General features: G+C 46.5%; 2 protein-coding genes across 10 annotated transcripts in view; one reads left to right on the top strand and one right to left on the bottom strand.

The window, feature by feature from the left end:
* Positions 1-2,422, top strand: part of KDM1A (lysine demethylase 1A) — a 60,808-nt gene extending 58,386 nt beyond the window's left edge. For all 5 annotated transcript variants that reach the window (XM_019799966.2, XM_034646229.1, XM_034646219.1 and 2 more), the window contains one exon: positions 815-2,422. In XM_019799966.2, the coding sequence (XP_019655525.2) occupies positions 815-1,000 (186 nt within the window). In that variant the 3' untranslated portion in view covers positions 1,001-2,422. The remainder of the gene's footprint in view (positions 1-814) is intronic.
* Positions 2,423-2,884: 462 nt separating this feature from the next.
* LUZP1 (leucine zipper protein 1) overlaps positions 2,885-27,028 on the bottom strand; it is an 89,211-nt gene continuing 65,067 nt past the window's right edge. For 2 of the 5 annotated variants that reach the window (XM_002919531.4, XM_034646199.1), the window contains exons 3-4: positions 8,381-11,571; positions 6,468-6,684 (exon numbers count right to left, since the gene is read on the bottom strand). In XM_002919531.4, coding sequence (XP_002919577.1) covers positions 6,529-6,684; positions 8,381-11,452 — 3,228 coding nt within the window. In that variant the 5' untranslated portion in view covers positions 11,453-11,571 and the 3' untranslated portion in view covers positions 6,468-6,528. Of the gene's footprint in view, positions 6,275-6,467; positions 6,685-8,380; positions 11,572-27,028 lie in introns of those variants that run through there. The other 3 variants (XM_034646211.1, XM_034646206.1, XM_034646215.1) reach the window with 3 other exon arrangements.

Genomic DNA, 27,028 nt, shown 5'->3' on the forward strand with positions numbered 1-27,028 from the left:
CAGGGTCAACACCATGCCACAGTTCTGTGGGTTTTTTGCCCTGGGGGGGAGGGGGCGGTGATGGTTAGATTTTGGTTGTTCTGTCCTTGGACCCTTTCATATAACCAAGAGCAGAGTAAAAGGAAGGAATAGTATTATTTGTGCGTGATCTCTCACATTCTGGCTTTTTAAATCTAGGCAGTCCATATTCAGAATGGAAGAAACCATATAAGCCAATTACTTTTTCCTTATTCAAACTTTCTTCCCTAAAAAATGAAAAACATCTTTAGTTGTACCCGTTTTGTAATGGCACGTAGGACCGTTGCAGGGTGTCCGTCACTAGGGGTCTCCAGGACATGCCCCTGAGGGCTCCTTATCTAGATGCCAGACTCTGCTCCAGAGTAGCAGGGGTTCCTCAGGACCCCGCGAGCCTGCTCTGGAGCTGAGCAGAGAGGCGTCCCTGAGAAGGAACAAATGCTGGATTCTCTGAGGCACGGGGTCGTCAGGAACCCCCTGCCCCAGTAGGGACTGTAGGAGACAGAGGAAGCGCTAGAACTGGGTATCCCCCAGCATCCGACGATAAATAAGAACAGATGCAGTTGCATCACCCTAGGACTAAGGCTGGCTTGGCTGAGTTTCACTGTTGCATTTCTACTCTGGTGATTTCTTGGAGAATGCCCGCTGATGAGGGAGATCCTTTTTGGTAGAATGATGGCCTGTGATTCGCGGGGCAGCCTTCAACGGCCAATAGGAATTTGGCAGTTCAAACACAACAAAAATAAAAGTTACTCTTTGCAACTTGCTGATTTTTCTCTCAATTTTTTTTCCGGAATAGCCAATTCCACGACTCTTCTTTGCTGGAGAACATACAATCCGTAACTACCCAGCCACCGTCCATGGCGCTCTGCTGAGTGGGCTGCGAGAAGCAGGAAGGATTGCAGACCAGTTCCTGGGGGCCATGTACACCCTGCCTCGCCAGGCCACACCAGGCGTCCCTGCACAGCAGTCCCCAAGCATGTGAGACTGATGGGTTCTGAGGGAAGCAGACGACGTGCAGGTCTTTTGCTGTGTAAGCAAAGCTCTCGTAGCAATACTGGATCCCACTGAGAAACTCACTCTGGCATCTGGGCTCCAATCAGCTGCTGGAACTCATGATGCCAGGTGGCCAAGGAGGTGGCCTCCTTTGAGTGACTTAGAGCTAGAGAGGCAGTTATCCGTTAGTGTGGAAGTCGGTATTCTTCCTAAAGACTGAGGTAAGCAAGCGTCGTGAGAGGACATCTTAGCCTCTTGGTGTGTGGTGGTTTTTTTATATTTTAAAAATAAAGCTTCATATAAAATTCTTTTGTTGTTGTTTCCCCTTTAGATTTATATGACGGGTACTGTGCCTTTGGAAATGCCCGCTTTATCCGTGTTTAATAAAGTATAAGGATATTTCTAGAAAGGCGGAAACTGGTTTGGTCAGGTCTGAAGATGGGGTTGAGGGGGAACCCTACAGAAGCAGTGGGCTTCCTGATCAGTGGAACTAGAGAGTTCCCCATCGGGACTGTGGGGTGAGTGTACACCAGGAGTGTGAAGCTACAGGTCAAGCATATGGGTATTAGAGGAGACTTTGAATTTCTACGGTAAAACAAGGCACAGAGTTTGGGTGGGTCTCTGGCAGACCACTCAGGCTTTACTCCCCAGGTTCCCTCCATGGGTGTGTGCTAACTTCCCACTTTTGTCCAACGTACTGGTATAAAAGTTTTAGGAAGTGTTCCGTAAGAAAATCAAGGGTTTGGGTGACTGAGCTGTTATGTCAGTTTCCTGCTGCTGACAGATTACCACAGTAGGCTCTGAGGGGCGATTCCTCCCCCTTGCCTTTTAAGCTTCTAGTGGCTGTATTTCTTGGCTTGTGGCCCCTTCCTCCATCTACTCCAATCTATCTCTGCTTTTCTTGTTCTGTAGTCCTGTCTCCCTCGTACAGGGATACTTGTGATTTCATTTAAGGCCCACCCAGATCATCTCCCCATTTCAAAATCTTTACTCATGTCTGCCAAGTCCCTTTTGCCGTATAAGGTAAAAACATTTTTACAAGAAGGGAACAGTAACTGTTCTTCTCAAAGGCTCCTAATAGACAGTGTTACTATAAATGCACGTATATAATCTGTTTGCTTTTACTCGTGTTAGTCAATTCAAGATTTTCGGGACGTTATGTTGGTGGGGTAATGGTAAGATGATAAAGATGGAGAGGACTTTTCCCTAGTCTTCGAGTAACAGCAGTGGGGGAGATCTGCACACCAGGATCAGGGCGAGTGGTGTAAAGGTAAGAACAGCATGCAGTGGCAAGTACTGCTATGACCTGTATTTGAATCCCAGCTCTGCCATTCATACTGTTACCTCAGGTGGGTGACCCAGCGTTAGGTGCTTTAAAACATTGTTTAAATAAATGGCTTGGACACCTTGAGACAGATCACTGTTTTGTGTGTGACAACAGACAAGCCTAAAACTAAGAATCCTAGCAGCTATTTCACTGCTACATTTAAGTCCAGTTATGTGGGTGCTAGCGTGTCCTTTTCCAAGCCCCAGCATGTTTCCAGTCCTTACAGCATCACTAGCTGGTTATTTTAAATAAAATGCAGTGAGCTACATTAGCTGTGCCAGTGCACAGACGACAGCTGGACTCCGATGACAACCAAAATGGCATGAGTGACTCACGCAAAGAGCACGTGGAAACTAGGGAGCTTTATTGGTTACATATTGTGCTGCAGAGCCGACAGACAGCAACGGGGCCGGAGGATACGTGCAGACAGGCAACGTCCACTATACACATGCACCCAAGGAGCCTGAGGCACTGCTCGTGGCTTCGCCCTGGTTTCCAGCAACAGGGTCCGGCCTCCTTGGTCCCATGCTCGGAGCAGGACTGTANGGGGGGGGGGGGGGGGGGGGGGGGGGGCAGAGCACCTGCCTGAATGAGCAGATGTGGACTGACAGAGACAAAGCCCCCAGCAAAGGGGCCTCTGATGCATTAAGTTTTTTGAGGGCTACTTCCCCAGCCCTCCCAATCTTTAAAATACAAAAAAATAGACTTTTTATTCTCTTAAAAATACATTCCATTCAGTACATGTTCTGAGCTGTGAAGCAGCAGGAAAATCGGGCCCCTTTCCTATGATCTTGGTTGTGAGGCTTTGAGGAGAACCCTGGGCCCCACCCGGGGTAGTCAAAAGATAATCCCTAAAAGCAGCTCTTCCAAAGCAGTCTTGTCAGAGTAACAACGGACCCCACGTCAACAGAGGCGGCTCGGGACCCAGAGCCTGGATCCCTGCTCCTTTACTGGGAAGGGGTGGCACTTGGCACTAACCCACAAAATGTAAGTAAAGCAGTAAAACCGCCCCAGGATGACAGGTCCAAGATCAACAGAGACCCTGCCCACACCCAGTGAGGGGGGAGGGTTTATGTGCAGACTTGCCCGTGGTGGAGGCTGGAGTCCTGGGCCCCACTGCAGATCCCTTCAGCCCGTGCTGTTTCGTTGCCTAGCGAAAACAGCCATGGCTTCTTTGCCGGCCACCCCTGCAGCTTTCTCTGGTGGTTTTAGTACCAGAGTGGTGAGAGACCGGCCTCTGGCCTTCAGCCACCTCGAATACTTTTCTCCAACCACGCATTTCTGGAGCGCCAGGCTCCCCAGGCTTGTGGGGAACCCGCCCACAGCTATCCACCTGCCAGTAAAATCTGGGGTTCGAGCCACGCCACGGCAGAAGCTTGTCCTAAAAGCAGGTCTGTTGGCTGGGACAGTGGGCATATTTGGTCGATTGGACAGCTATTTAATTACCAGGTCTCCCCTTTTTGTGGAAGTTTCCTCCAGGACCCCTGACGGTGAGGTCCAGAGGGTCACACAGAGGTTGCTTTTCAGAAAGGTGCCTTTGAACTTTGGAATCTGAGAGCCAGCCTTGCCAGCCACTTGAAACCCAGAGGAACTGAGCCTCTAGCCTTCACTTACTATTACAAATGGAATCTTCTGCAATGCTGAGGACATTTAAAAATAAAATCTATTTTACAATGGTTCTAGAAAGTATGCAGATTAAGGAAACACAATATTTATCCTGAAATAACTGTTACAATCAAATCCTATTGCACTCAAGATTTTAAGACAGCAGCCCCCAGCAAGAGGGCACCACAGCTGCCCCTCTTCCACAGAGCATTCTAGGGGGTGGCAGGTGTTGGTGCTGCTGCAATGTGGAAAGATCCAGACTTTGGCACCAGGAGCTACAGCACCAGAATCCAGGGCTCCAACGCCCAGAGACGAGATTTATTGGCGAAATCTTTGTAGGCATGGCTTGGCACCCTTTTGTTTCCATCAGCAGAGAAGAGCCGCAGACTTAGTTTCCTATAACCTCAACTGACCACCGCAGAGGTCCGTTTCCTTTGGACTCTCAAGGTTGCCAATCAGCGAAGAAGAATGGCAGGGAGGCTACAGGTGAGAGCTTGCAGCCTTGGGCAAGCGAGTTCCTGGCCAGTGACTGAGAAAAGCAGCAGGAAGAGAGTTTGAAAACAGCATCTTAAACTGAGCGTCTGCGGCAGCGTTGTGGAGGAAAGAGAAGCTACACGGCAATGCCCTTAGACTGGCAATGCTCCAGAAAATGGAAGGAGGCACAAAACTTTTCCGTCCCCAAAAGGAAGCTAGGTGTGCCCCAAGCCACCTCCAGGATCGCCAAGTCTGAGGGCAGACACAGGCGTGATGAGTGCTGCTTCCCACACTAAGTTGCAGGCAGGGAAGACAGCTCGCAAAGCACAGCAACATGAGATGGCCAACTGGTGTCTCAAAAGCCAGGGGACACTGTGTGCCAAGTGGACAAGGCTGGCGCCGAAAGGGCTACAGAAGCCATCTGATCTAATCCCTCATCTCACAGAATAGAAAAACGAGGCCAACCGAGCTTTGCGTACTTCTCACGATGTTAAAACGTGGAAAAAATAAGGCCCAGAAAAAACAAGGTGGGGGTGGGGGGAATGGACGGGGACGGACACCTTCCCCGAACCCATCTGGATGCTACTTTCCAAAAGAATCAGCTCCCACAGGACAGTGTAAACAATCATCTCAGAATGCCAGATTTAGGACCCTTAGAGACCATTTCAAAGAATTCATTTTATAGATAAGGAAACGGAGGCCCCAAGAGGACAGTGACTTACCCAAAGTCACACAGCAAGAAAGTACAAAGCCATGAAGAAAATTCAGCTTTCCTGACTCCTAGTTATGCGCTCTCACTATGAAGGAACAGTGTCTGCGCCATTAAAAGTAGCCTTTGAAAAGGGATCCATTCTTTGAACTGAGTGTTATACAAAAAGCAGTGCCAAGAATATCTGGTTCTTTGTAACTGCCCCCCCCTCCGCCCCTGGGGACTGGTAGAAGGAAACTAGTCCATTTTTTTTTTTTTTTAGCTGGCTCCCTGAAACGTTTGTTGCATTTTACATTGTATACACCTGGGGCCCTCGGTAGGCATTTATTACCTTTCCTCCAGTGAAGTCATCGTAATGCTAGTCTGCAGAAAGCAGGGCCCGATCTGTAGGAATGCTTCAGCTTGTAAAGTGCGACACCTCCTCCGTGGGGGGCGAAGGAAGAGGAACAAAGTCCGTGCCTTCCGTGGAAATATTGCTTTGTGGAGTGACTGGGGAAATGCTTCTTCCTGCCCACTTTCCCCCTTGCCGGGCACTTCTAGAAGGCAGAGTACGCTGGGTCAGGCCCAGTTTAGTCTGGGAGGATTCTGAAGGGTGGAAACGACGGAGTCGGCCTGAAGTCTCCAGGCGAGGGAGAGGAGCGGGCAGTGCCAGCAGCATTACTGGTGTCAGGAAAGGAGATGCGTGAGGCTTGTGCGCTTCCAGGTGCCTTTGGAAGGTGAGCAGAGAGCCGGGGGAAGGGAGGGATGACATCATTCCAGTAGGTGGGTACCCGTGTGCTCTGCCCCCAGGAAACCATCATTAGCCAGGGGGCCATGTCCAAGAAGCTTCCGCCTGAAGCTTGGTCCCATAGTCCCTTAGAGGCAGCACGGACCTCTTCTGCTGTACAAGTCTGAGGAAGGCCAAAGGGGAAAGGAGCGGACACCCCCCTGGTGGAGCTGATGGCTGCTGAGTCTCCGCGGGTACTTAGGCCCCTGGAGCAAACAAGGAATGAACTGGATGCGGTGAGGAGACTGAGAAACTAGCCACGCTGAAGGGGTGCCCTCGGACCCACAGGAGCACAGAAGGGCTTTCGGCTGCTGTTGTGTGGTGAGGATACAAGGGCTTCCTATAGCTTTCCCCATTTGCGGGCCAGCGGGGCCCATCCGACCTGGGGACAGGGACAAGGAGAGAGGACTCATGCATCGGGGAAGGCTGGGCCTGGGTGACTACGTCCAGCTTGTAGTTTGTGATCCCCCCTGGCCAACTGGCAACATGACCTGAGCCACAGCCTGGTCTGCCGTCGTCTCCCAGCCAAGGCCTGGCATCTAGCCTGGTTAACTGGCCTTGCATCCTTCATAGGGCAGGAAGGCAGGGGAGCAGAGAAGCAGGAGGAGAGGAGACAGCAGACCTCACCCAGCCGGCTCAGTTGTCCTCGGCGCAGGGCCTGGCTGGCCGTAACCGCTCCTCGGCCCGGGCTCGCCCCGGCTCTGACGGCCCCGGCTTCGCAGGCAGCTCACACCGCTCCAGGGAGTTGTGTGGTCGCCTGTGGGCACCAAGTGCGCAGTCGTCCCCTTCCTCCTGGGCCAAAAAGGACAGAAGTGAGCTGTGGGGGACAACGGCGAGTGACAAAGACACGATCACTCCCTACCCCAGGGATGCTTGCCTGCCCAGCAGAGGGAGGTACAGTGCAGACAGATCACAGCGTAACTGCAGAGATTTGCTTTGGTCTGAGGACAGGCCAATTTAAATGTTCCTTGGAAACTAGGAAAGACTACACTCCTAAGTTGCTGGGGCTCGTAGGGTAGGACAGGGCCTGGAATGGGGGCACGGGGCCAGTCCCATAAGTAAGGGTCCCGGAGTTCTGCATGTGTAGGCTGCATGCTTCTTGGGGTGAGCCATTTCCCTGCTTGGGGAGCAAGGAAGTATATTGAAAAGGGAGCCGGACCAGGCTTTTCCTACTTCCCACTTACAAACTACCAGCAAGCCAGGCCCCTTCCCTTTTAGGTCCTATACCTACCCCTCATCCTCTCAGATATCCAAAGCTTCAGGGACACACACACACACACACACACACACACACACACCCCTTCACTCCTCTTCTACCAGAATTCTGCCTTTTCAATGTTCTCATTATCCAAAGCTTCAGGGACACACACACACACACACACACACACACACACACACACACACACACACACACACACACACACACCTTCACTCCTCTTCTACCAGAATTCTGCCTTTTCAATGTTCTCATTGGTCCTTCGAGCAAAGGCAGATCAAAGAACACAAGTATGAGTGAGAAAGTCAGGTTGGCAGGGTAGAATGTGCTGGATTCAGAAACAGGAATCTTAGATTCATATCTTAGCTCTTCCAGTAATTCACTCGGGTAGCCTTAGGTAAGGCTCTTTGTGTCTCTGACCCTCCATTTCTAGATCTAAAAAATGGGGATAGTACCTGCCCACGGGGCTCTTGGAGAGACTGAGACGGTGGGGAAGTGCTCTGTCAGATGTTGAGCACCCTGTGAGGGCTTACAGGGCATTTCGAGTCAATGCACCGTCCCCTGCCTTTTAAAAAGAAGGAAACAATGGAGGTTGGAGTCCTGGGCCCCACTGCAGATCCCTTCAGCCCGTGCTGACTGTCCTACATCCTCGTAGGCTCCGTATCCAGAACACACTCCCGAGGCTTCCCCTTCACTCCCCTGACACTCTGACCTTCAAGAGGAGGTGGCTGGGGATTTATCTAGCCTGTAATGAGCCTACTGGACAGCCCTGCCCTCGGAGGATACGATGACTTAGGTGTCTGGGGCAAAAGAGAGTGACACGTGGGCACAAAGTAAGTCAAGGAGGCCCAGGATAAGCCCTCGCTCTGCTCGTTCCCCACATGCCAGCAGCCGGCCGAGCTCTGCCGCGGGTTCCCTGGCTCTCTCTGTGCGCGGCTTCTTGTGCGGCTGGGTGCCACTCGCTGGGGCTCTGAGGGGACTCCTCTGGCTCCCCTGACACACCCAGAGTGGGGCCAGATCTCTTCTTTTTGTGTGGCCTTCACATACAGAAGAGACTCGCTGGGGAAAGTTTTGGAAACTCATGCTGCTTTCTGCCAAGATACCTTCTTCAACTACTCCATTCTTCTTCAAGGCCAATCCCACCCGATGCTCAGCAGTTCCGAGCAACCCAGCTCTGCCCAGTATTTCCCAGCCCCCTAATCCTGAGTCACAGAGGCCAGAGAAAAGGGAAGTGGAAAGAGGGGAGGGAGAGAGGGAAAGCAGGGGGCTCACCGCGCCTGCCGAGTGGTTCCAGGCTGCAGTGGTGGCAGCGTCTCCCACCCGATTCCGACGAGTGAGCACCTCGGACACGGTGAGGCTACTCTGGGTCCTTCTGGAGGCGAGTTCGGGGGCGTCCCCTGAATTTCCTGCCCTTTGAGCGCCCTGCTCACAAAGGTACGACCTGGGCTGGCCGAGGTCGGAGCAGTCTGTGGAGGCCCTCTGGGGGTAGGCATTGGGAGCTTCCACGTTTCTACCTATTCGAGCTAGGGGGTCTTCTAAAGAGTTCAAGTCTCGCCTGCTCTTCCAGGCGTTGCGCACAGTAACGTGTCTGGCATCCGAAGAGCCCACTTCTGAAGGGGCACTATGGCTTTTCCACCTGATTGTCTCCGCTGCGGGTGTATGGCTGTTTCTCTCCACAGGATCTGACGGCTTGATTATAATGCTGCTCCGAGAGACCACGGTTTCTGGCCTGTTCTTCAGGGGCCCGTCTCCCGTCCTTTCAGCTTCTGTGAACTGCAGGGCAATGTCATGTTTGTGAATGGAGAGCTCAAAGGGAGAGCTGACGTGGTTGCTAACCGACGTGAGCTCTGCTGGCCCAACCTGGATGTTGCTGGTGGACGTGTGCCTCTCCCGCGGGGCCTCGCCTGGCGTGGATCTCGGGCTGCTGCTGTCCGAGGGGTAGATAGTTATGCTGCTTGTCACCTTGTTTGGCCCTGGTTTGGAGGTGGATTTCTGCTTCTCCGTGGTGGATTCGGTTCCAGATCCTCCCATGATTTTCTTCACATCCTTATCAATGATGACAGGTTTGATGATGGCTCTAGAGCGCAAGGCCTCTCTGGGGCTGAAGGGCCGTTGGCTCTTCACCCCAGTGCCATTGGCATCTGGGAACTCCACGGCATTGGTGGAGGCTCTGACAGCTTTCACAGATTCATTTTCTGTCCCAACATCTTTATCATTCTCAAAGAGAGAGGTTCTAAGCCCTCCTCGGGATTTGGCTTTTTCCCTAGAGTTGGGCTGGTGTTTGGGCTCTGGCTCCGGAGTGATGGTTGTGTTTACCAACTTGGCAGTGACAAGAGAGGTCACGTCCACATCGTCATCTGAGTCTGGCTTCTCTCTGCCACTGGACTTGATGACTTGGCACCTCAGGGCCTCGTGCTGACTACTGTCTTCCATCACAACAGCTACGGGTTGATCAATGCCTTCTTTATTTGGGGTTGAAAAGCCATGAAGGATGTTCTCTTGGCTTCTGGAGCTATAAGAATACTTTGATAAAAGTGGAGGCTTGGAATTGGGGGAACTGGTATTAACCTCTGGGCCACTGGCCGCCTTTTTGCCCTTGCAGAGCCCTTCTGAGGAAGATCTTCGAGATGAGGCCAGGGATCCAATCCCCTTAGGACTGCCACAGTCTGCAGCCTGATTTAACGGACTTCCATTGCCGGGTACCTGCCCCCTCTTGCCAAAGAGGGCCTCAGTAGAGGAGTCCAAAGCCTTGTCAGCTCTACCCAGTATGTCATTGGGAACAGATCCATGGGTGGTATTGTCACTGAATGTTCGTGTTGTCTTCTCCACTCTTCCCTTCAACCCACTCTCAGCACCTGGCTTGGGAGTAGTACCCTTCCACGCTTTACTGTGCTCCTGAGCAGCGGGCGGGTAACGGCTAAGCACTGGCGGCTGCTCCCTGGATTTCTTCCCTTCGTTTTGAGAAGAGCCCGGTGCGTATCGATCTTCAGTTCTCCTTGTCTCCTGAGTCCCACTGTCTGCAGCTGCCCCTACGTTGGAAGCTTTGGCTCCCCTCCTGTTGGTGAAACTGGGAGAGGAGACCTGCCTGTTGCCCAGGGAATAGTTTTCATTGTTGAGAGCAAACTCCCTGTTTCGATGCCTCTCCCGCTTATGCTGAGGGGACTGTTCCCGGGGCGTGTGTTTGGACACGGGTGCCTCACTCCCATGCCCTCTCAACTTAGTCCTCTCGTGCCTGCCTTTGCTGGACAGGAAAGCCTCGTCCCCTTCCACCTCCCCATTCTCTAACTCTTTCTGTTTCTTGATTTGTAGCTTTATCTCCTCCAGCTGGCTGGCTAAGAGTTTGTTCTTATTTTGCTCACTTAGGTAATTATCCTGAAGATCATTATTTTTGGCCCTCATTTTCTTAAGTTCTTCTTCCAAAAATTCAAAATGTTTGATTTGTGTCTTAAGTTTCTCAATCTCTTGGTTAAGGTCTTTAACTTTGTTGTCTTCCTGATTTCGGTTCTTTTCATTTTCTGATTTGTTTCTTGTTTCGTTCTCTACCTGCTTTAGATAGTCCAGAGTGCCCTTCCTTCTTGATTCTTTGCACGGCAGTGTGGAGGAGATCCCGTCCTCAATCCGTAGGTCATTCCTTTCCAGAAGATTAGAAGCATTCCTTGTATAATCTCGGTTCATTTTTTTGTTCTGCTCCAGTTTCTGAGTGAGCTCTTTTATCAGTTTCTCATTTTCTTTCTCCTTTTCATTCAAGTATTTTCTCTCACTTACAAAGCTCAGAGTTAATGATTTCAGCTTTTCTAACTCTGACACTAAACTCTGCTCAGTTTTATCCAGGCGGTCCTCGGAAGATTCCAGTTCTTTCACTTTGACCCTGAGCATTTCCAGCTCAGAGGAGATCTTCTTTGTCAGGTTTCTCTCCTCATTCAGACTCAGACAGAGTTGGGTACAGTCATTCTTACTCCTGCCGAAGGCCTCCTCCAGCTTCTCCAGTTCAGCCATTCGTTTCTGAAGCCGCTCAATCTCAGATTTCAGCTCCCGGGTGAGGTTTTCTTCCTCTTCAAGCTTCTCCTTCATCAGCTGACACAGGTCCTCTGCTCTCTTAATTTCCTCATCTTTGCCTTCGATTCTCAGCACTCGCTGGCGCAGCACTTCAATCTCTGCCAGCATGCTGGAGTTGCTGCCTTCTGCCTGAATCACCTTGTCCTGGAGATCCAGAAGCTCATCCTCTGCTTTCTGGAGGTTTTTTGTGGCTTCCTCCAACTCATCGAGGCGGCGGCTTAGACTCTGTAACTTAAACCGCAGGTGGCGGCTAGAGGCGGTCTCCTTGTAGCTTGTAAATTCAGCCATGTCTACTGCCAGCCAGTGTGGGCTCCTACAGGCATCCAGTTCCACTCGAGGGGATGAGAAATGGTTACCTTTCTCTTGGCATCCACAACCTTCTTTGGCAGCTGGAGACCATTATCAGTCTATAGAAGGAAAGCAGAAAGCATGTCAGGCAGCAAATCTAACATCTCTACTTCAGCTCCCAGTTGTTTTAATTCTTGTGCCTAGGACACAGCAGGTGGTCAGATGTGCTGAATGAATGAATTTTAAAAATCCTGCAGGAAAACACTAGTGTTTCATGACTGATATTGAGGTGATTATCTAGTTTCATCCTAATGAAGAATGCTACCAGTGGCCGCGTGGCAAAAAGACACAGAGGAATGCCTCATTTCTCGTCTTCACCGTGTGCCACCTACATAATCTCAGGAGTGTCCTTATGTTTCTGCAAATCATTAAATAAAAACAGCTTCAGTTTTACTGAGTTGTAAAATGGGTATAATGATCCCTACCATATCTCTCCCCATTATTGTTCTGAGATAATGCATAGAAAGCTCTTGGTAACAAAGCAGTAAATAATCATACGATTGTTCAGAACTATGACAGCTTCAGAGAAAAAAATAGATTAGTGAAAAAGAAAATCACCTCACTGACATTAGGGAGATAACAGGACCTAGGCTCTGTGAAGGGAGAAAGAAAAGGTTATACCCCTAGAGAATTGATCATTTTGGGCATGCCTTCACTTGAGTTCTGAGTTCAAATTTACACTGCCTTGAGTGGTCTGGTATCACCTTGTCCTGAGAATTTAAAGTGGTCTCAGCCTGGTAAAATCCCTGGGAAACCTACCAGAGGTAAACAAAAAAATTCTGGAGAGATACACTTTCTACCCAGGTCACACAAGAGTCCCAAAGATAAAGTCCTGCTGAATCTTGGGTTTACAATTTTAAATTACAAAACACATAAGGAGGGGTACCTGGGTGGCTCAGTCAGTTAAGCATCTGCCTTCGGCTCAGGCCATGATCCCAGGGTCCTGGGATCGAGCCCTCCATCAGTCTCCCTGCTCAGTGGGGAGCCTGCTTCTTCTCCCTCTCCCTCTGTCCCCCATTCATGCTCGCTCTCTCTCTCACAAATAAATAAAATCTCAAAACATACACATAAACACAAGGACCACTATTTTACTATGACTGAACAAAGGCTATTTATACAAAGAAGAACCGAAGTTCGTAAGACTGAGCCCATATTAAGCACATTCTAATGTTTAAAGTCATAAAAGAAGGAATCCAAACCCGGAGATAAGAAAAAGATGGTATCAACTAAGATCAGAAGATTTTTTAATTAACCAAAAAGAATCACTAGAAATAGAAAAATGGCATATTAGATGTAAATGAAGAGATACAGTGGTTGAAAAGAGATATAAGGAGATTACAAAGGGCAGCACAAACTGACTTGATTTCAGCTCAGGTCTTGATCTCAGACCCTTTCAGAACAAAAAAAGGGAAATAAAAACCTAAGTGTTTTTTTTTTTGTTTTTTTGTTTTTTTTTAAAGATTTTATTTTTTTTATTCGACAGAGATAGAGACAGCCAGCGAGAGAGGGAACACAAGCAGGGGGAGTGGGAGAGGAAGAAGCAGGCTCATAGCGGAAGAGCCTGATGTGGGGCTTGATCCCAGAACGCCGGGATCACGCCCTGAGCCGAAGGCAGACGCTCAACCGCTGTGCCACCCAGGCGCCCCCTAAGTGTTTATTATTAACAGATCTTCACTGAAAAAGCTGTTTATGGGTGGCTCAGTTGGTTAAGCGTCAGACTCTTGATTTTGGCTCAGGTCATGATCTCAGGATCGTGGGATCAAGCCTCACTTTGGGTAACATGCTCAACGGGGAGTCTGCTTGAGATTCTCTCTCTCCCCTTCTCCCTCTGCCCCTCCCCTGCTCTCTCTCTCACATAAACTAATAAATCTTTTAAAAAATATATAATGATTAAAGTAATGATTAAAAGTGGGGCGCCTGGGTGGCACAGCAGTTAAGCATCTGCCTTCGGCTTATGGCGTGATCCCGGCGTTATGGGATTGAGCCCCACATCAGGCTCCTCCGCTGTGAGCCTGCTTCTTCCTCCCACTCCCCCTGCTTCTGTTCCCTCTCTCGCTGGCTGTCTCTATCTCTGTCAAATAAATAAATAAAATCTTTTTTAAAAAAATTAATAAATAAAGTAATGATTGAAAGTAAAGGGATGGAGAAAGATCTGCCAAGCTAACTAATCAAAAGGACGTTGGAGTAGCTCCATTAATTTCAGACAGCAGATTTTAGAGCAAGTGAACTTATCAGGGGTAAAGACATGATAAAGGAGTCTCAATTTTCCAAGAAGACATAACAAGCCTTAATGTATATGCACCTAACAATGGAGCATCAAAATATGTGAGGCATAAACTTACAGAATTGCAAAAAGAAAGAGATGAAACCACTACCATAGATGGAGACTTCAAGATTTGTGGGGTGTACCAAAAGCAATGCTTAGAGGCATATATAGCATTGAATGCATATATCAGGAAAGAAAAAAGGATCCACAATCAATAAGCTAAGCTTTCATCCTTGGCAATTAGAAAAAGAAAAGCAAATTAAAACCAAAGTAAACTGAAGAAAAATAAAATTGAAACAGTAATCAACTGGTTCTTTGAAAAGATCGGCAAAATCAGTAAGCCTCTAGCCAATGAAGAAAAAAAGAAGATAAAAATTATTAATACCAGCAGTTAAAGAGGGGATAGCACTACAGACCCTATGGACATTAAAAGGATAATAAAGGATTATGAACAACTCTATACCCACAAATCTGATAACCTAGATGAAATGGACCAATTGCTTGAAAGATATAATATGCCAGAATTCACACAAGAAGGAAATAGGTCATCTGAATAGGACTATACATTTACGAAATGGAATCAATAATTAATAACCTTCAAAAACAGGAAATACACCAGGCCTGGATGGGTTCACTAGTAATTGTAAAATACATTTAAGAAGTAATTATGCCAATAATACAATTTTCTGCAAACTCTTCCAGAAGTTAGAAGAAGAGAAAATACTCCCTAAATCATTCTATGAGGACAGCATTACCCTAACACCAAAACTAGACAAAGACATTACAAGAAAAAGAAAACCACAAAGATCTCTCATGAACACAGATGTAAAAATCTTCAACAAAATGTTAGAGATCTAATCCAGCAATGTATAAATAGAATTTTAGACCATGACTATGTGGGATTTATACCAATACAAAACTGGCCCAACATTCAAAAATCAATTAATGTAATCCAGCATATCAATAAAGAAAAATTACGTGATCTTATAAAAAATTACAGACAAAGCATTTGACAAAATCCAATACCATTCATGATAAAACTCTCAGCAAACTAGGAATAGAGGGGAACTTCCTCAAACTGATTTAAAAAAAAAATCTATAGCAAGGCTACAAAATACAAAGTTAACATACAAAAGTCAGTCGCTTTCCCATATACCAGCAATGAACAAGTAGAATTTGAAGTTAAAAACACAACAGCATTTAGAAAACACACACAAAATACCATTTACATTAGCACCCACCCCCCAAAAAAGAATGACGTAAGTATAAATCTAACAAAATATGTGCAAGATCTATACAAGGAAAACTATAAAACAGATGCACCAAAGACTAATGGATTAAGTCAATAAAGAGAGACTCCATGTTCATGCATAGGAAGACTCAGTATTATCCAAATGTTAATTCTTCCCAACTTGACCTATAGATTCAGTGTAATCCCAATCAAAATCTCAGCAAATTATTTTGTGGGTATCAACAAACTGACTGTAAAGTTTATATGGAAAGGCAAAAGACTCAAAGAGCCAAAGCATACTGAAGAACAAAGTTGGAAGACCGACACTATCTGACCTCAAGACTTACTGTAAAACTGCAGTATTCAAGACAGCGTGGTAATGGTAAAAGAACAGACAAATAGATCAATAGAATAGAAAAGAGAGCCCAGAAATAGATCCACATTAGCATAGTCAATTGATCTTTGACAAAGAAGCAAAGACAATACAATGAAGTCAAAGATAGTCTTTTCACCAAATGGTGCTGGAACAAATGGACATCCACATGCAAATCAATGAATCTAGAACGAGATCTTACATTCTTCAAAAGTATTAACTCAAAATGGGTCACACACCTAAAAGTAAAACATAAAACTATCAAATGCATAGAAGGTAACAGGAGAAAACTTCGATGACCTTGGGTATGGTATGGTGATGATTTTTTAGCTAGAACACCAAAGGTGTGATCCATGAAAGAAATAACTGGTAAACTAGACTCCACTAATATTAAAAACTTCTACTCTGCAAAAGACAATGTCAAAAAAAAAATAGGCAAGCTACACACTGGGGAAAAATATTTGCAAAAGACCCATTTGATAAAAGAGTATAAACAAAATGCAAAGAACCCTTAAAACTCAACAATAAGAACCTGATTAAAAAACGGGCCATCCCGAAGATTTCACCAGAGAATATACACAGGTAGCCAATAAGCATATGTAAAGATGTTCCACATCATATGTCATCAGGAACACAAAGCAATGAGGAGATACCACTATACACCTATTAGAATGGCCAAAATCTGGAACACCGACAACATCAAATGCTAGTTGAGGATGTGGAACAACAGAAATTCCCACTGTAGTGGGAATACAAAATGATACAGCTACTTTCAAAGGCAGTTTGGTGATTTCTTACAACTAAACATACTCTCACCATACACGATGCAGCAAAAGCACTCCTTGGTATTTACCCAGAGGAGGAAAAACTGCATGCAGAGGTTTCTAGGAGCTCTATTCATAACTGCCAGCACTTGGAAGCAACCAAGACGCCCTTCAGTGGGTGAATGGATAAACAAACTGGTCCGTCCAGACAACGGAATATTATTTGGCTAAAAAGAAATGAGCTGCCAAGCCATGAAAAGACATGGATGTGGGAAGCTCAAAAGTAAAAGACGCCAATAAGAAAAGGCTACATACTACGTGATCCCAACTACACGACACTTTGGAAAAGGCCAAACTGTGTAAACTATGGAAACAATAAAAAGATCAGGAGTTAGAAAGGGATAAAGAGAGTGAATTTTTAGGGCAATAAAGCTACTTGCCTGATATTGTACCAATGAATACATCTCATAAATCTGTCCAGACTCAGAGACTGTAGAACACACCAAGAATGAACTATAATGTAAACCATGGACTTTGGGTGATAATGATGTGTCAGTGTGGTGTTCATCAGTTTTAACAAACGTTCCCCTCTGGTCAGGTGTACAGATAATGAGGAGGCAGGTGTGGAGGCAGGAGGTATATGGGAAATCTCTACCTTCTGCTCAATTTTGCTGTAAATGTAAAAGTGCTCTTTAAAAAAAACTAAGTTCAATAGACAAACAAGCCTGGGGGGTGGTGCTGAGAGGGGGCTGCAATTTTAAACAGGGTAATTAGGGTAGGCCTCAAGGTGGCACATAGGTAGAGACTTGAAGGAAGCAAAGAAGAATATTTCGAGAACATTCTAGGCAGAGAAGATTAAAAACTGACTACTAAAAAAGCATACTTAATGTATTCAAGGAACAGGGACAGCATGGCTGCTGGAGATGAGGGAACAAAAGGAGAGTAGTGGGAGACGGAGTCAAAGAGGAAGTGGGGGCACCTTGTAGGCCCCAGGGAGGACTCTGATTTCTCATCTAAGAAAGGGAAGCCCATCCAAAGGTTTGAGCAGAGGAATAACATACTCTAACTTGGATTTAAAGGGATCAATCTGGACTCTATCGTTTCACTTATATGTAGCTGAAAAGCAGGCAAAAACTAATTCACGGTGATCGTGGCTACCTCGGGGGAGACGGTGACGAGGAGGAGGCTGCTGGGGGATATTCTATGGATGGCAGATTCCTGCCATCAAGCTATATGACTTAAGGTTTGTACACCCTATGTTTATATCTCAATAACAAAAAATAGAGACAGATGACCTGTAAAACAAGATACAGACTGACATGACTGCTGTGCTCAAAACAGACCACAGAGGTTAAGGGTGAGAGCAGTAATCCAGGCAAAAAGCAGTTGTGGCCTGGCCCAGGACAGCAGCCACACACATGGTAAGAAGTGGTCCGACTCTGGCCACTTGAAAGGAGAATCACAGCACTTGCTCTTGGATCGCATGTGAGGTGTGAGACAAGGGGATTAAGAATGACTCCGAGGGGGTCACCTGGGGGACGCAGTCAGTTAAGCATCCAACTCTTGGTTTCAGCTCAGGTTATAATCTCAGGGTCATGAGATGAAGCCTCACGTCAGAGTCCGTGCTCAGCGCAGAGTCTATTCTCTCTCCCTCTGCCCCTCCTCCTTATGCTCACTCTAAAATAAATCAGTCTTAAAAATAAAAGCTCTTTAAAAAAAAAAAATGACTCCGAGGGTTTTGGTCTGAATTTGTAGAAGGACTGAGTTGTTATCAATTCCAATAGGGATGCCTGGATATAGAGCAGTGTGAGAAGGAAGATCAGGAATTCGGTCTGGGACTTACTAGTTATGAAATATGAATTAGTCATCCAAATAGAGATATTCGAGAGGCTGTCTGAATATACAGGCTAGATTTCAGGAGAGAACGTGAGCTTGAAAGACAGGAGCTGGTCATCAGAGAGGGATCCATCTCTAGGACCTGAAATTACCAAGGGGCTAAGGAATGGAGAATGTCGAAAACTAAGGGATGAAGAGGTAGAGCACAGGATTTTAAGGGCAGTGAAACTACTCTGTGACACTCTGATGGTGGATACACGTCATTATACATTTGTCCAAACCCACTGAATGTACACCCCCAAGAGTGAACCGTAACATAAACTACAGACTCTGGGTGCTTACGGCGTGAGCGTGTAGGTCTGTCAACTGTAACATGTACCACTCTGGTGAGGAATGCTGGTAATGGGGAAGGCAAGCGGGCAGGGAGTATATGGGAAATCTCTTCCCCTCAATTCTTCTGTGAACCAAAAAATACTCTAAAATAGTCTTTTTCCTTTTTAAAAATATTTTATTTTTTTTAATCTCTACACCCACATGGGGCTCCAACTTGCAACCTCAAGATCAAGAGTCGCGTGCTCCACTGACAGAGCCAGCCAGGCGCCCCCAAGAGAGTTTTTGTTTTGTTTTTTAAGATTTTATTTATTTGAGAGCGAGAGAGAGAGCATAAGCGGGAGGTGGGGGGGTGCAGCAGGCAGAGGGAAAGGGAGAACCACCCAACATGGGGCTCAATCCCAGGACCCCGAGACCATGACCTGAGCTGAAAGCAGAGGCTCAACGGACTGAGCCACCCAGGTGCCGCCCAAGATAGTCTTAATAAAAAAACAAAAATAAAAATTCTGAAGCTTTTGGTCACAGATGACCATGATCATGGGACTGCTGGGAGCAGGCATGGGCTAGGAAGATCACCGGAAGAGAGAAATAACTAGAGGGGAAGGCGCTGCAAGGACCACAGAATTGTACCTTGTGAAAGCACCACAAATTAACAGGACCAGAGCTGGAAAGAGTGACATTAAATAAGAAGCTAAAGTCACTGAGAATTCAGAGGCACTTTGAGGGGCTGGGGCACCAGAAGGTGACAGCAGCACTAAGGGTGTGGGGTTTGATGAGGTTAGATTTCAAAGCCAGGCGGAAGGAGTGAGGGAATGTGGTCTGAGCCATAACAGATGAACAGGTACCACTCCGAAGAGAAGAATCAACTCAACAATGATCCCACAAGAAAACCCAGGGCAAAAGAGAAAGATTTGAGGAAATGCCAAAAGCCAGTGTCTCCAACACCAAGCTCTCTTCCCCTGGCCAGCCGCCAGATGGCACCCATGCGCGGTCCTAAAAAACGCCAAGGCCGCGGGGGTGCTGGAGTTACAGAGCCTCCCTCAGCCTCTGGGACCCTGCCCTCTCCCTGGTTGGTCCCCCTCTGTGCCACTCTGCTTCCTGGGTCCGTCTCTCTCTGTCTTCTCTGCTTCTTTTGGTCTCCTTTTTCTCTTTTTTTATATGCTTCCTCATTCTCAAAAATGGAAGGGGAAAAAAACACATTCATATATTTAGAAAGAAAAAAAAAAAAAAACCTTTTCCCTTCTTCCCGTCCACTTTTCCTACTTCGAGTGCCACTCGGTTTTTGGCCTTTTGCTTAGTGGTCCAGTAAAAACACAAGACACCTGACCAGTTTATACACAGGGTGAAGGAAATGGGAGCTGAATAAATAGGGGCCATAAACCCATTTTAAAAGAATCTGTATTAGCATAACAGTTATTAGATAACAAACGATGATGTTTCTACAAAGTGCTTTAAACAGCTCATCCTCATAAAAATGCTAGAAAGCCATTAAATTGTACACTTTAAAGAGATGAACTCTGATATATAAATTAGATCTCAATAATGCCGTTTAAAATAAAAAAAAAAAAACAGCTTACCCCAAACTAAACATTTCCCTCAGCAACTCTCACTCATAAACAAATTTGTTCATAAACAAATTCCTTTTCCAGAGGAGAGAAATGTTAAACTTTAGTACAGCCCATCTAAAAATTCTAATTCTGAATCAGTAGAATCCAGAATCCTATTGCTTGTTTATTCCTTTGGCTTTTAGTGCCAATTTTACTGTTCTGTTCAAAACTCGGATATGAACCAGCTAGCAGAGCAAGAACTGAAAAGCCAAGCCCTTTAACTATCCAGCAAATACTTACTGGCGATGTGAAGACAAGGAGCTCTTAACTACTACTCAAAATCCTTTCAAGGTCCTTGCTGTTCTCAGGATAAAGCCCAAAGTCCCCAACGAAGCATGTGAAGCCCCGAAGGATCTGGCCCTGCCCACCTGGTCAGCCTCCCCTTCAAACGCCGTGTGCGCCCTTGCAGCCCACAAACCTTGCACTCCCTCACCTCCAGGCCTTTACTAGCTTGACTGGTAATCTTTCTCATTTCTCCAAATCCCACCTTAGTACCTCCTCCTGGAAGCTCCTGGAGCACGTCCCTCTCCCCAAATCGCAGGTCAGATCAGGGCCTCTGCTCCTTGCTCTTCCAGTGTGTGCGCTGTACTGGTCCCATCACAGCACACAAGGCAACTTGTTTCTTATTCACCACTGTATTCTTAGTACCCAGCAGGAATCCCAGCACGTATTTAATGCTTAACATTCGATGAATGAATGGCTCAACAAGCCCCCCAATTATTAAATGACTTATCAGGCCTTTGGCACTAACCATTAACACAAAATAGTAAAAATGATGTCAATAAGCTACTCATGGATTACAAGGGCAAAAACAATTGGCAAGAGCAGATGTGGCCGGCACAGATACCAGGCCCTGTGGTGATGCCCTGCATGACTCATCCCAAGCCCAGCGCCACCTGCAGCATCTCAGTCCCGGCACTTTTCCCTGTTCCAACACTGCCCCTTCTGGCTTTCAGGTCTATGCATGGAAACGCGGCATAAATACCAAAACTCCACATCATTCACAGGCTGTCTAACTCTAGTTATTGGACCACGTGTTGGAAAGAAGGGGAAAAAGAAAATCTGGATCTTTTTCCACTCCTCAAATGGGATTTCAGGGGCGCCTGGGTGGCTCAGTCGTTAAGCGTCTGTCTGCCTTCGGCTCAGGGCGTGATCCCGGAGTTCTGGGATCGAGCCCCACATCAGGCTTCTCTGCTGGAGGCCTGCTTCTCCCTCTCCCACTCCCCCTGCTTGTGTTCCCTCTCTCGCTGGCTGTTTCTATCTCTGTCAAATGAATAAATAAAATCTTTAAAAAAAAAAAAGGGATTTCAGAGCCAAAATGTAACTCAAAGATCATTTCATCCACTGGTTTTCGAACTGGGCTCAGCAAATCCCTTCAGGGGTCATCCAGGAGGAAGAGAACAAGGGAGAAGGTTTGACCAGGCTGAGCTTCAGGCTCTTTCATTCACTTCATCAACCAAAGCAACTCATATTAGCTTTTTAACATACTGAGTTTCCCCCATATGACAGTAAAGAGTTCCACTGCTTTTATTTAAAATAAAACCACCGGGGCGCCTGGGTGGCTCAGTCAGTTAAGCCTCTGCCTTCGTCTCAGGTCATGACCCCAGGGCCCTGGGATGGAGCCCCGTGTCAGGCTCCTTGCTCAGCAGGGAGTCTGCTTCTCCCTCTGCCTCTCTTTCTCTCTCTCTCTCTCCTGAATAAATAAAATCTTTTAAAAAAAAATTTTTTAAATAAAAAAACAAAATAAAACCACCTATTTGGCCCAAACCCCTTATTTTAAAAACGAAGGAACTGAGACTCAGAGGTAAAGTCTGTGGTTTCTCTAGCAACTCAGTAAAGGTAAGGACTTTAGTCTCCCGACTGCCTATCCAGGATTCTTCCCATTGTGTAGAATCACCTTCCTGAAAACTCTTAAGCATTTTTACAAAGTATGGAGTTCTGATTATACACAGACCAATAACAAAAAGGTGAAGAGGACATCCACCAATGGAGCGCTACTGCACTACAGATAATAGATAAGTACTCGATACACAGGCTTTCTCCAGGAATCCCGGGTCTACCACTTGCTTTTTCTTAAACAAGTTACCTCTCTGAGGCTTTCTCTTCCATAAAGTATGGTAATCCCAGGGGATGTAAAGGGCTTAGCAGAATGCCCGGCACCTAAGTCACAACCAACAGCAGCTATCACTACTGTTCTATTCAGCCTTCACAATAATATTATGGGATTGGGACCTTTAAACTCCCAAGGTCACACAGCTAGCAAGGAGGACAACCAGATGTTGAACCCAAGTCTACTTCCATAATCCATATTCTTTTGAGAAAGTTACCCTGTTGGCCAAATCAATGATCTTCTCTATGGCCCAGCACCTTCCTCCGAGCAAATAAAATACCAACCTGACCTACCTCACAGCAAAAAAACAAAAAACTGTCAGCTAAAGAACTCTGAAAAGTCCGATGCAGACCTAAGGTAAGTTTCACCACGCAAAATCCTACTAGAAATAGCCTCACTAAAATCAGCCCTTCTATGCCCAGGAAAAACAAGAGACTTGACCGAAAACGAGGTCAGAGTGTCACTTTTCTCTGACCTTTTGGCTCTAAGCATAACCAGAATAAGAAAAATGCTTCGCTAAGACCATCCAAGAGGAAGGGGTAGATGCCTCTCTTCCCAGTGCCTCCCACATGCCCTGGGTAAGTATGTTTATCCAGGTGAAATTCATTTATTTAAGTAGACAACTATGGAACATCTATGAGGTGCCTAGCTAGTATTCTGCCAAGTGCTAGACAGATTATGAAGACCTGACCCTTGCCTGGCCCTTGCACAAGAGAGAATTACAAAATAATAATAAAGGAGCCTCCCTGACAGTCTTACACAGCACAGCACCGATGTTCCTGCTTCCTGTCCTCCTACCCTGCTTTTTTCACGTAGCACAGTTTACCCACTGGGTAGGTGCCACACTGGAAGCTCAGAAGTGACTAATTGTGCCCGAGGGTGGATTCCGGGAAGGAAATGATTGATATCAAACACAGGGAAGGGATGAAAGGGAAGGGTGGTCCCATCCTTTAATGCCACCTTGCCCCCCACACCGGCGTCTAGCTCAGTTCCAATCCGCACTAGAAAGATCCAGCACCAATTCTCTCTCTCTCAGGGCTCCTTTCTGCCAAAGATCTTGAACCCAGTTCCAAATGACCCTATCCAGCATTTTGGAGGCTGGCTCTTCTTCCTGTCCTCCTGGACCAGGAAGGTCTGAAATAGAACATAATCAAACCTGCCCTGCCCTTTCCCCCTAACACAGCTACCATGATTCACACTTCCTCTTCCCAACAGTCCCTGTAAGTAGGGGGACAGCAAGCTTTGTCTATAGAGTTTGACAGTATCCATCGTGGTAAGCACGGAGTAGAAAGGCTGAATCAATATGCTATACCCATGAAACTAATACAACACTGTATGTTAATTATACTTCAATTTTGGAAAGTATGATAGTATACACAGAAGTATACAACTTAGTTTACTAGTAAATAGTTTAGGCTTTGTAAGACCTAAGTTGGGGTCTGTCCCAACTACTCAATTCTGCCACCATAGCATGAAGCAGCCATACCCACTGTGTAAGTGCCTGACATCGTTGTGTTCCCAACCAACTTTATTTACAACAGGCAGTGGGCCTGTGGACCACCGTTTGCCAACACCTGATCGAAAGGAAAATGGGAAGGCTATTTTTAAGCAGCTTCCTCCCAACCATTTTTAGTCACCTGTCTTCAACCCTCGGGCTGTCCACAGCTCACCACCACTTCTTCCCAAGTGCTTCTATGTCAGGACTGGGCTTCAATTACTTTTCCCAGAAGCACAGATTCACGTGTTTCAGATATGCAAACCTCAACAGTTAGTAGCTCACCTAACAGAGAAAGTGTCTCCGGGAGGAAAGGATTTAGAGACTGTGGGATCCAACCTCCCACTCCCTGTAGAAGGAACCCTGCAAGTAGCCACTCCACTCCTGTCCAAACACTTCTAACAACAGGCAGGACACTTCTTTCTTCCCAAGGCAATTCATTCCATCTTTGGACAGCTCCCCCCCCTTTTTTTAAGCACACTTAAACACCTGATTACTGCCTGACTCTTTTTACTAGAATGTAAGATCCATGACACCAGGAACACGGTTTTTCGTGTTTGTAGCTGTTTTTTTACTACTGTCTCTTCAGACTTCGAACAGTCTCTGGTACGTAAAGGGTATACAATAACTGTTTATAGGAAGGAAGGAAAGAAAGAAAGGAGGGAGGGAGGAGAGAAGAAAGGAGAGGAGAAGAAAGGGAAGGAGAGAGGGAACAAAACATTGCTGCAGCTGGGGAACCTTCCCCCGCAGGACTGAGCGGAGAGGCATGAGGGGAAGAACAGAGCAGGTAACTGGTGAGGCTGGGGGCAGACAGGGTAGCAACACAGAGACCCTTGCAATCTGCCAGCAGGCACAGAGGCTGAGGTGGCCGTGTCTGAGGAACAAGTCTACGGGTGCGCTTTCAGCCCCTCCTCTTCCTTCGGGCCGCCTCCGCCCCACTCCCAGGAGACCATCTTTCTCAGTGGGGCACCTGTGCTCTCCCACCTTTTCAGACAGCCCCTCCCGCACACCATGCACCGCCCTAAACCTTGTAGGTACTTCCACCGCTGTCCCCATGGTGCTTCCTTGCTCTTATGTTTGGGCTCCTCTCCTGGGCTCTAAGCTCCAAGAGCAGGGACTGTGTCATCTTTATTTTCCCTTCATGGCCGCTGAACACTGTGTTGGAGCGAGGAAAGGAAGCTTATAAATATTTGGAAAAGAAATGAAGCTATTAGTCTGCCTGTGTCCTGTACCGACCAAACGACATCTGAGGAGCTGTCTTCAGACCTGCGCGCCACATTCGAGGAAAGATACTAGCCTCATGCCATGGGTTGCAAATGCAAATGCCAAAGACATCAGGCCAATACTGTCAATGAGCGACGGGGACTTGGAAGGACAAGGGCTAAAAGGGGAGATCATGCTCTACTTTGATATGAGTCTTTTAAACACGGCCAACTAATTCAAAACGGAAGTAAAAAGACCACCACTGTACAGACCCTCCACAACACATCCCACATGTCTACAAGCGACCCTGGTTGCAAATGTGCAACCTGCTTTGGACAAAGGGATTTCAGCAAGGGAGCCACACGATGAGAACTGCATTTGTGAGGTGCCTGGGGGAGGACGCAGTCCCTTAGCGTCTGACTCTTGGTTTCGGCTCAGGTCATGATCTCACAGTCGTAAGACTGAGCCCCACAATGGGCTCCGTGCTCAGCACAGAGTTTACTTAAGTTTCTCTCTCCCTCTGCCTCCGCCCCTCCCCCCACCGTGTGCTTGTTCTCTCGCTCTCTCTAAAATAAATAAATCTTTAAAAAAAAAAAAACAACCTATAAAAAAAAAAAGAGCTGCATTTGTGAAAGAACATTCTGACAGGATAAACTAGGGAGCTACTGTAATAACCAAGGCAAGAGATAGAATAAGGGCCTGAACTAAGACAGTAGCAATGGAGTAAAGGGGTGGGGGAGGACTTGGAAGATGACCTGGTTAATCTAGTTTTACTAATGAACCTAACACTGCAGGAGCTAATCCGGCAGCCACATTACCAGCTCGCGGGTTCATACTGAATGTTTTAAAAATAAACTGCTATTGAGCCTAATTAATTTTAATAACCTAAATATGGGACTTATTTCTTATATCTTTTGTCCGCAGTATGGTACAAGGATTAAAGATTATAGACACCGGAGCTAGACAGCCTAAGTTCAAACCCTGATTTTGCCACTTACTAGCTGTGTGATTTCAGCTAAGTTACTTGACTCCTCTGCGCTTCAATACCTACCTTCGAGGGTTACTGTAAGGGCAAATGAGTTAATACAGGAAGTGCTTAGACTAGTACTCCATCCATCCTAAGTGCTACAGAAGTTTCAGCTTAAATTATTCACTATTGTTTGCATTTCCACAACTTGAAAGTTAGTTTCAGCCAATAGTTTCAATTATCTAAATACTTCTACACATTTCAACTTGCAAACACTGACTGTAAATATGATAGGCACATCTTTTCTATACCTTCCTTGATGCTTATGTTCAAATTGTTAAAACAAAACATAACGAAGAGCAGCCATCCAGAACACCACTAAAAACAGCCCCTTTTTGGTAAACACTGATCCATTATTAATACTTGTACAATACCTGCTTGTAAGCCAGCCCAATTTTTCCTTTGTCTTGGGATCACATGAGAGAATGTTAAATACCTAATTGCAGCACTTACGCCACATTATCTTTGTAGCATGTTCCAGACCATCCAGCCTAGAATCTTTGCAAAAATGAATTGTCCTCATATACATCAAAATGTTATATGCAGTAATCATCTATGGATGGTTTGTTTCCTATTATTTAACTTTATTTTCTATATTTCTATAATAAACTTGTACTGATGCTATAGTTTAAATAAAAACAAGGCAGAGCTTAAAGAAAACAAAGAACTGTTATCAGTTAGCATGACTTACTTAGTGAAAACAAGTGGCTTTTAGGGGACACTGTGTTCTCATCCTTTGCTCAGTTTCAGAATTTCACCAGGGATTACTGACAAGTTTCCAGATACCCTCAAACCCATGTGACCTAAAGGTTAAGTCCAGAGAAATCAAACATTTCTATAGGGGGAATTAGAATTTGACCCTACCTTCAAAATATGTCCAGAATCCATTACTTTCTGGCTATGCACCCTAGGACCCTAGTCCAAGCCGTCATCCCTCCCCTACACTGTACTGATCACTGCAAGACCTTCCTAGCTGGTCTCTCCAGCTCACTTCACACTGTCCTCTTGCCCTCCCCTCCCCCCCCTCCAGTCTATTCTCCCACAGCACCCAGACAAAGCCTTAAAAAACAAAAGTCAGCTCATTCACTCCTTGCTCTGACTCTCCAGGGCCACCCCCACCTCACTTAGAATAAAATGCACTCCAAAGGTCTTCCCCTGGCTCTGAGTGTCTACCTGATCTGGGTCCCACTGCTTTCCTGCTCTTACTCCTACTACTCGTTCCCTCCCACTCCACTCCAGCCACAGGGGCCTCCTTGTCAAGGACAAGTAACACA

The sequence above is a fragment of the Ailuropoda melanoleuca genome, chromosome 2, assembly GCF_002007445.2.
Source record: "Ailuropoda melanoleuca isolate Jingjing chromosome 2, ASM200744v2, whole genome shotgun sequence".
In the NCBI taxonomy this organism is placed as follows: domain Eukaryota; kingdom Metazoa; phylum Chordata; class Mammalia; order Carnivora; family Ursidae; genus Ailuropoda; species Ailuropoda melanoleuca.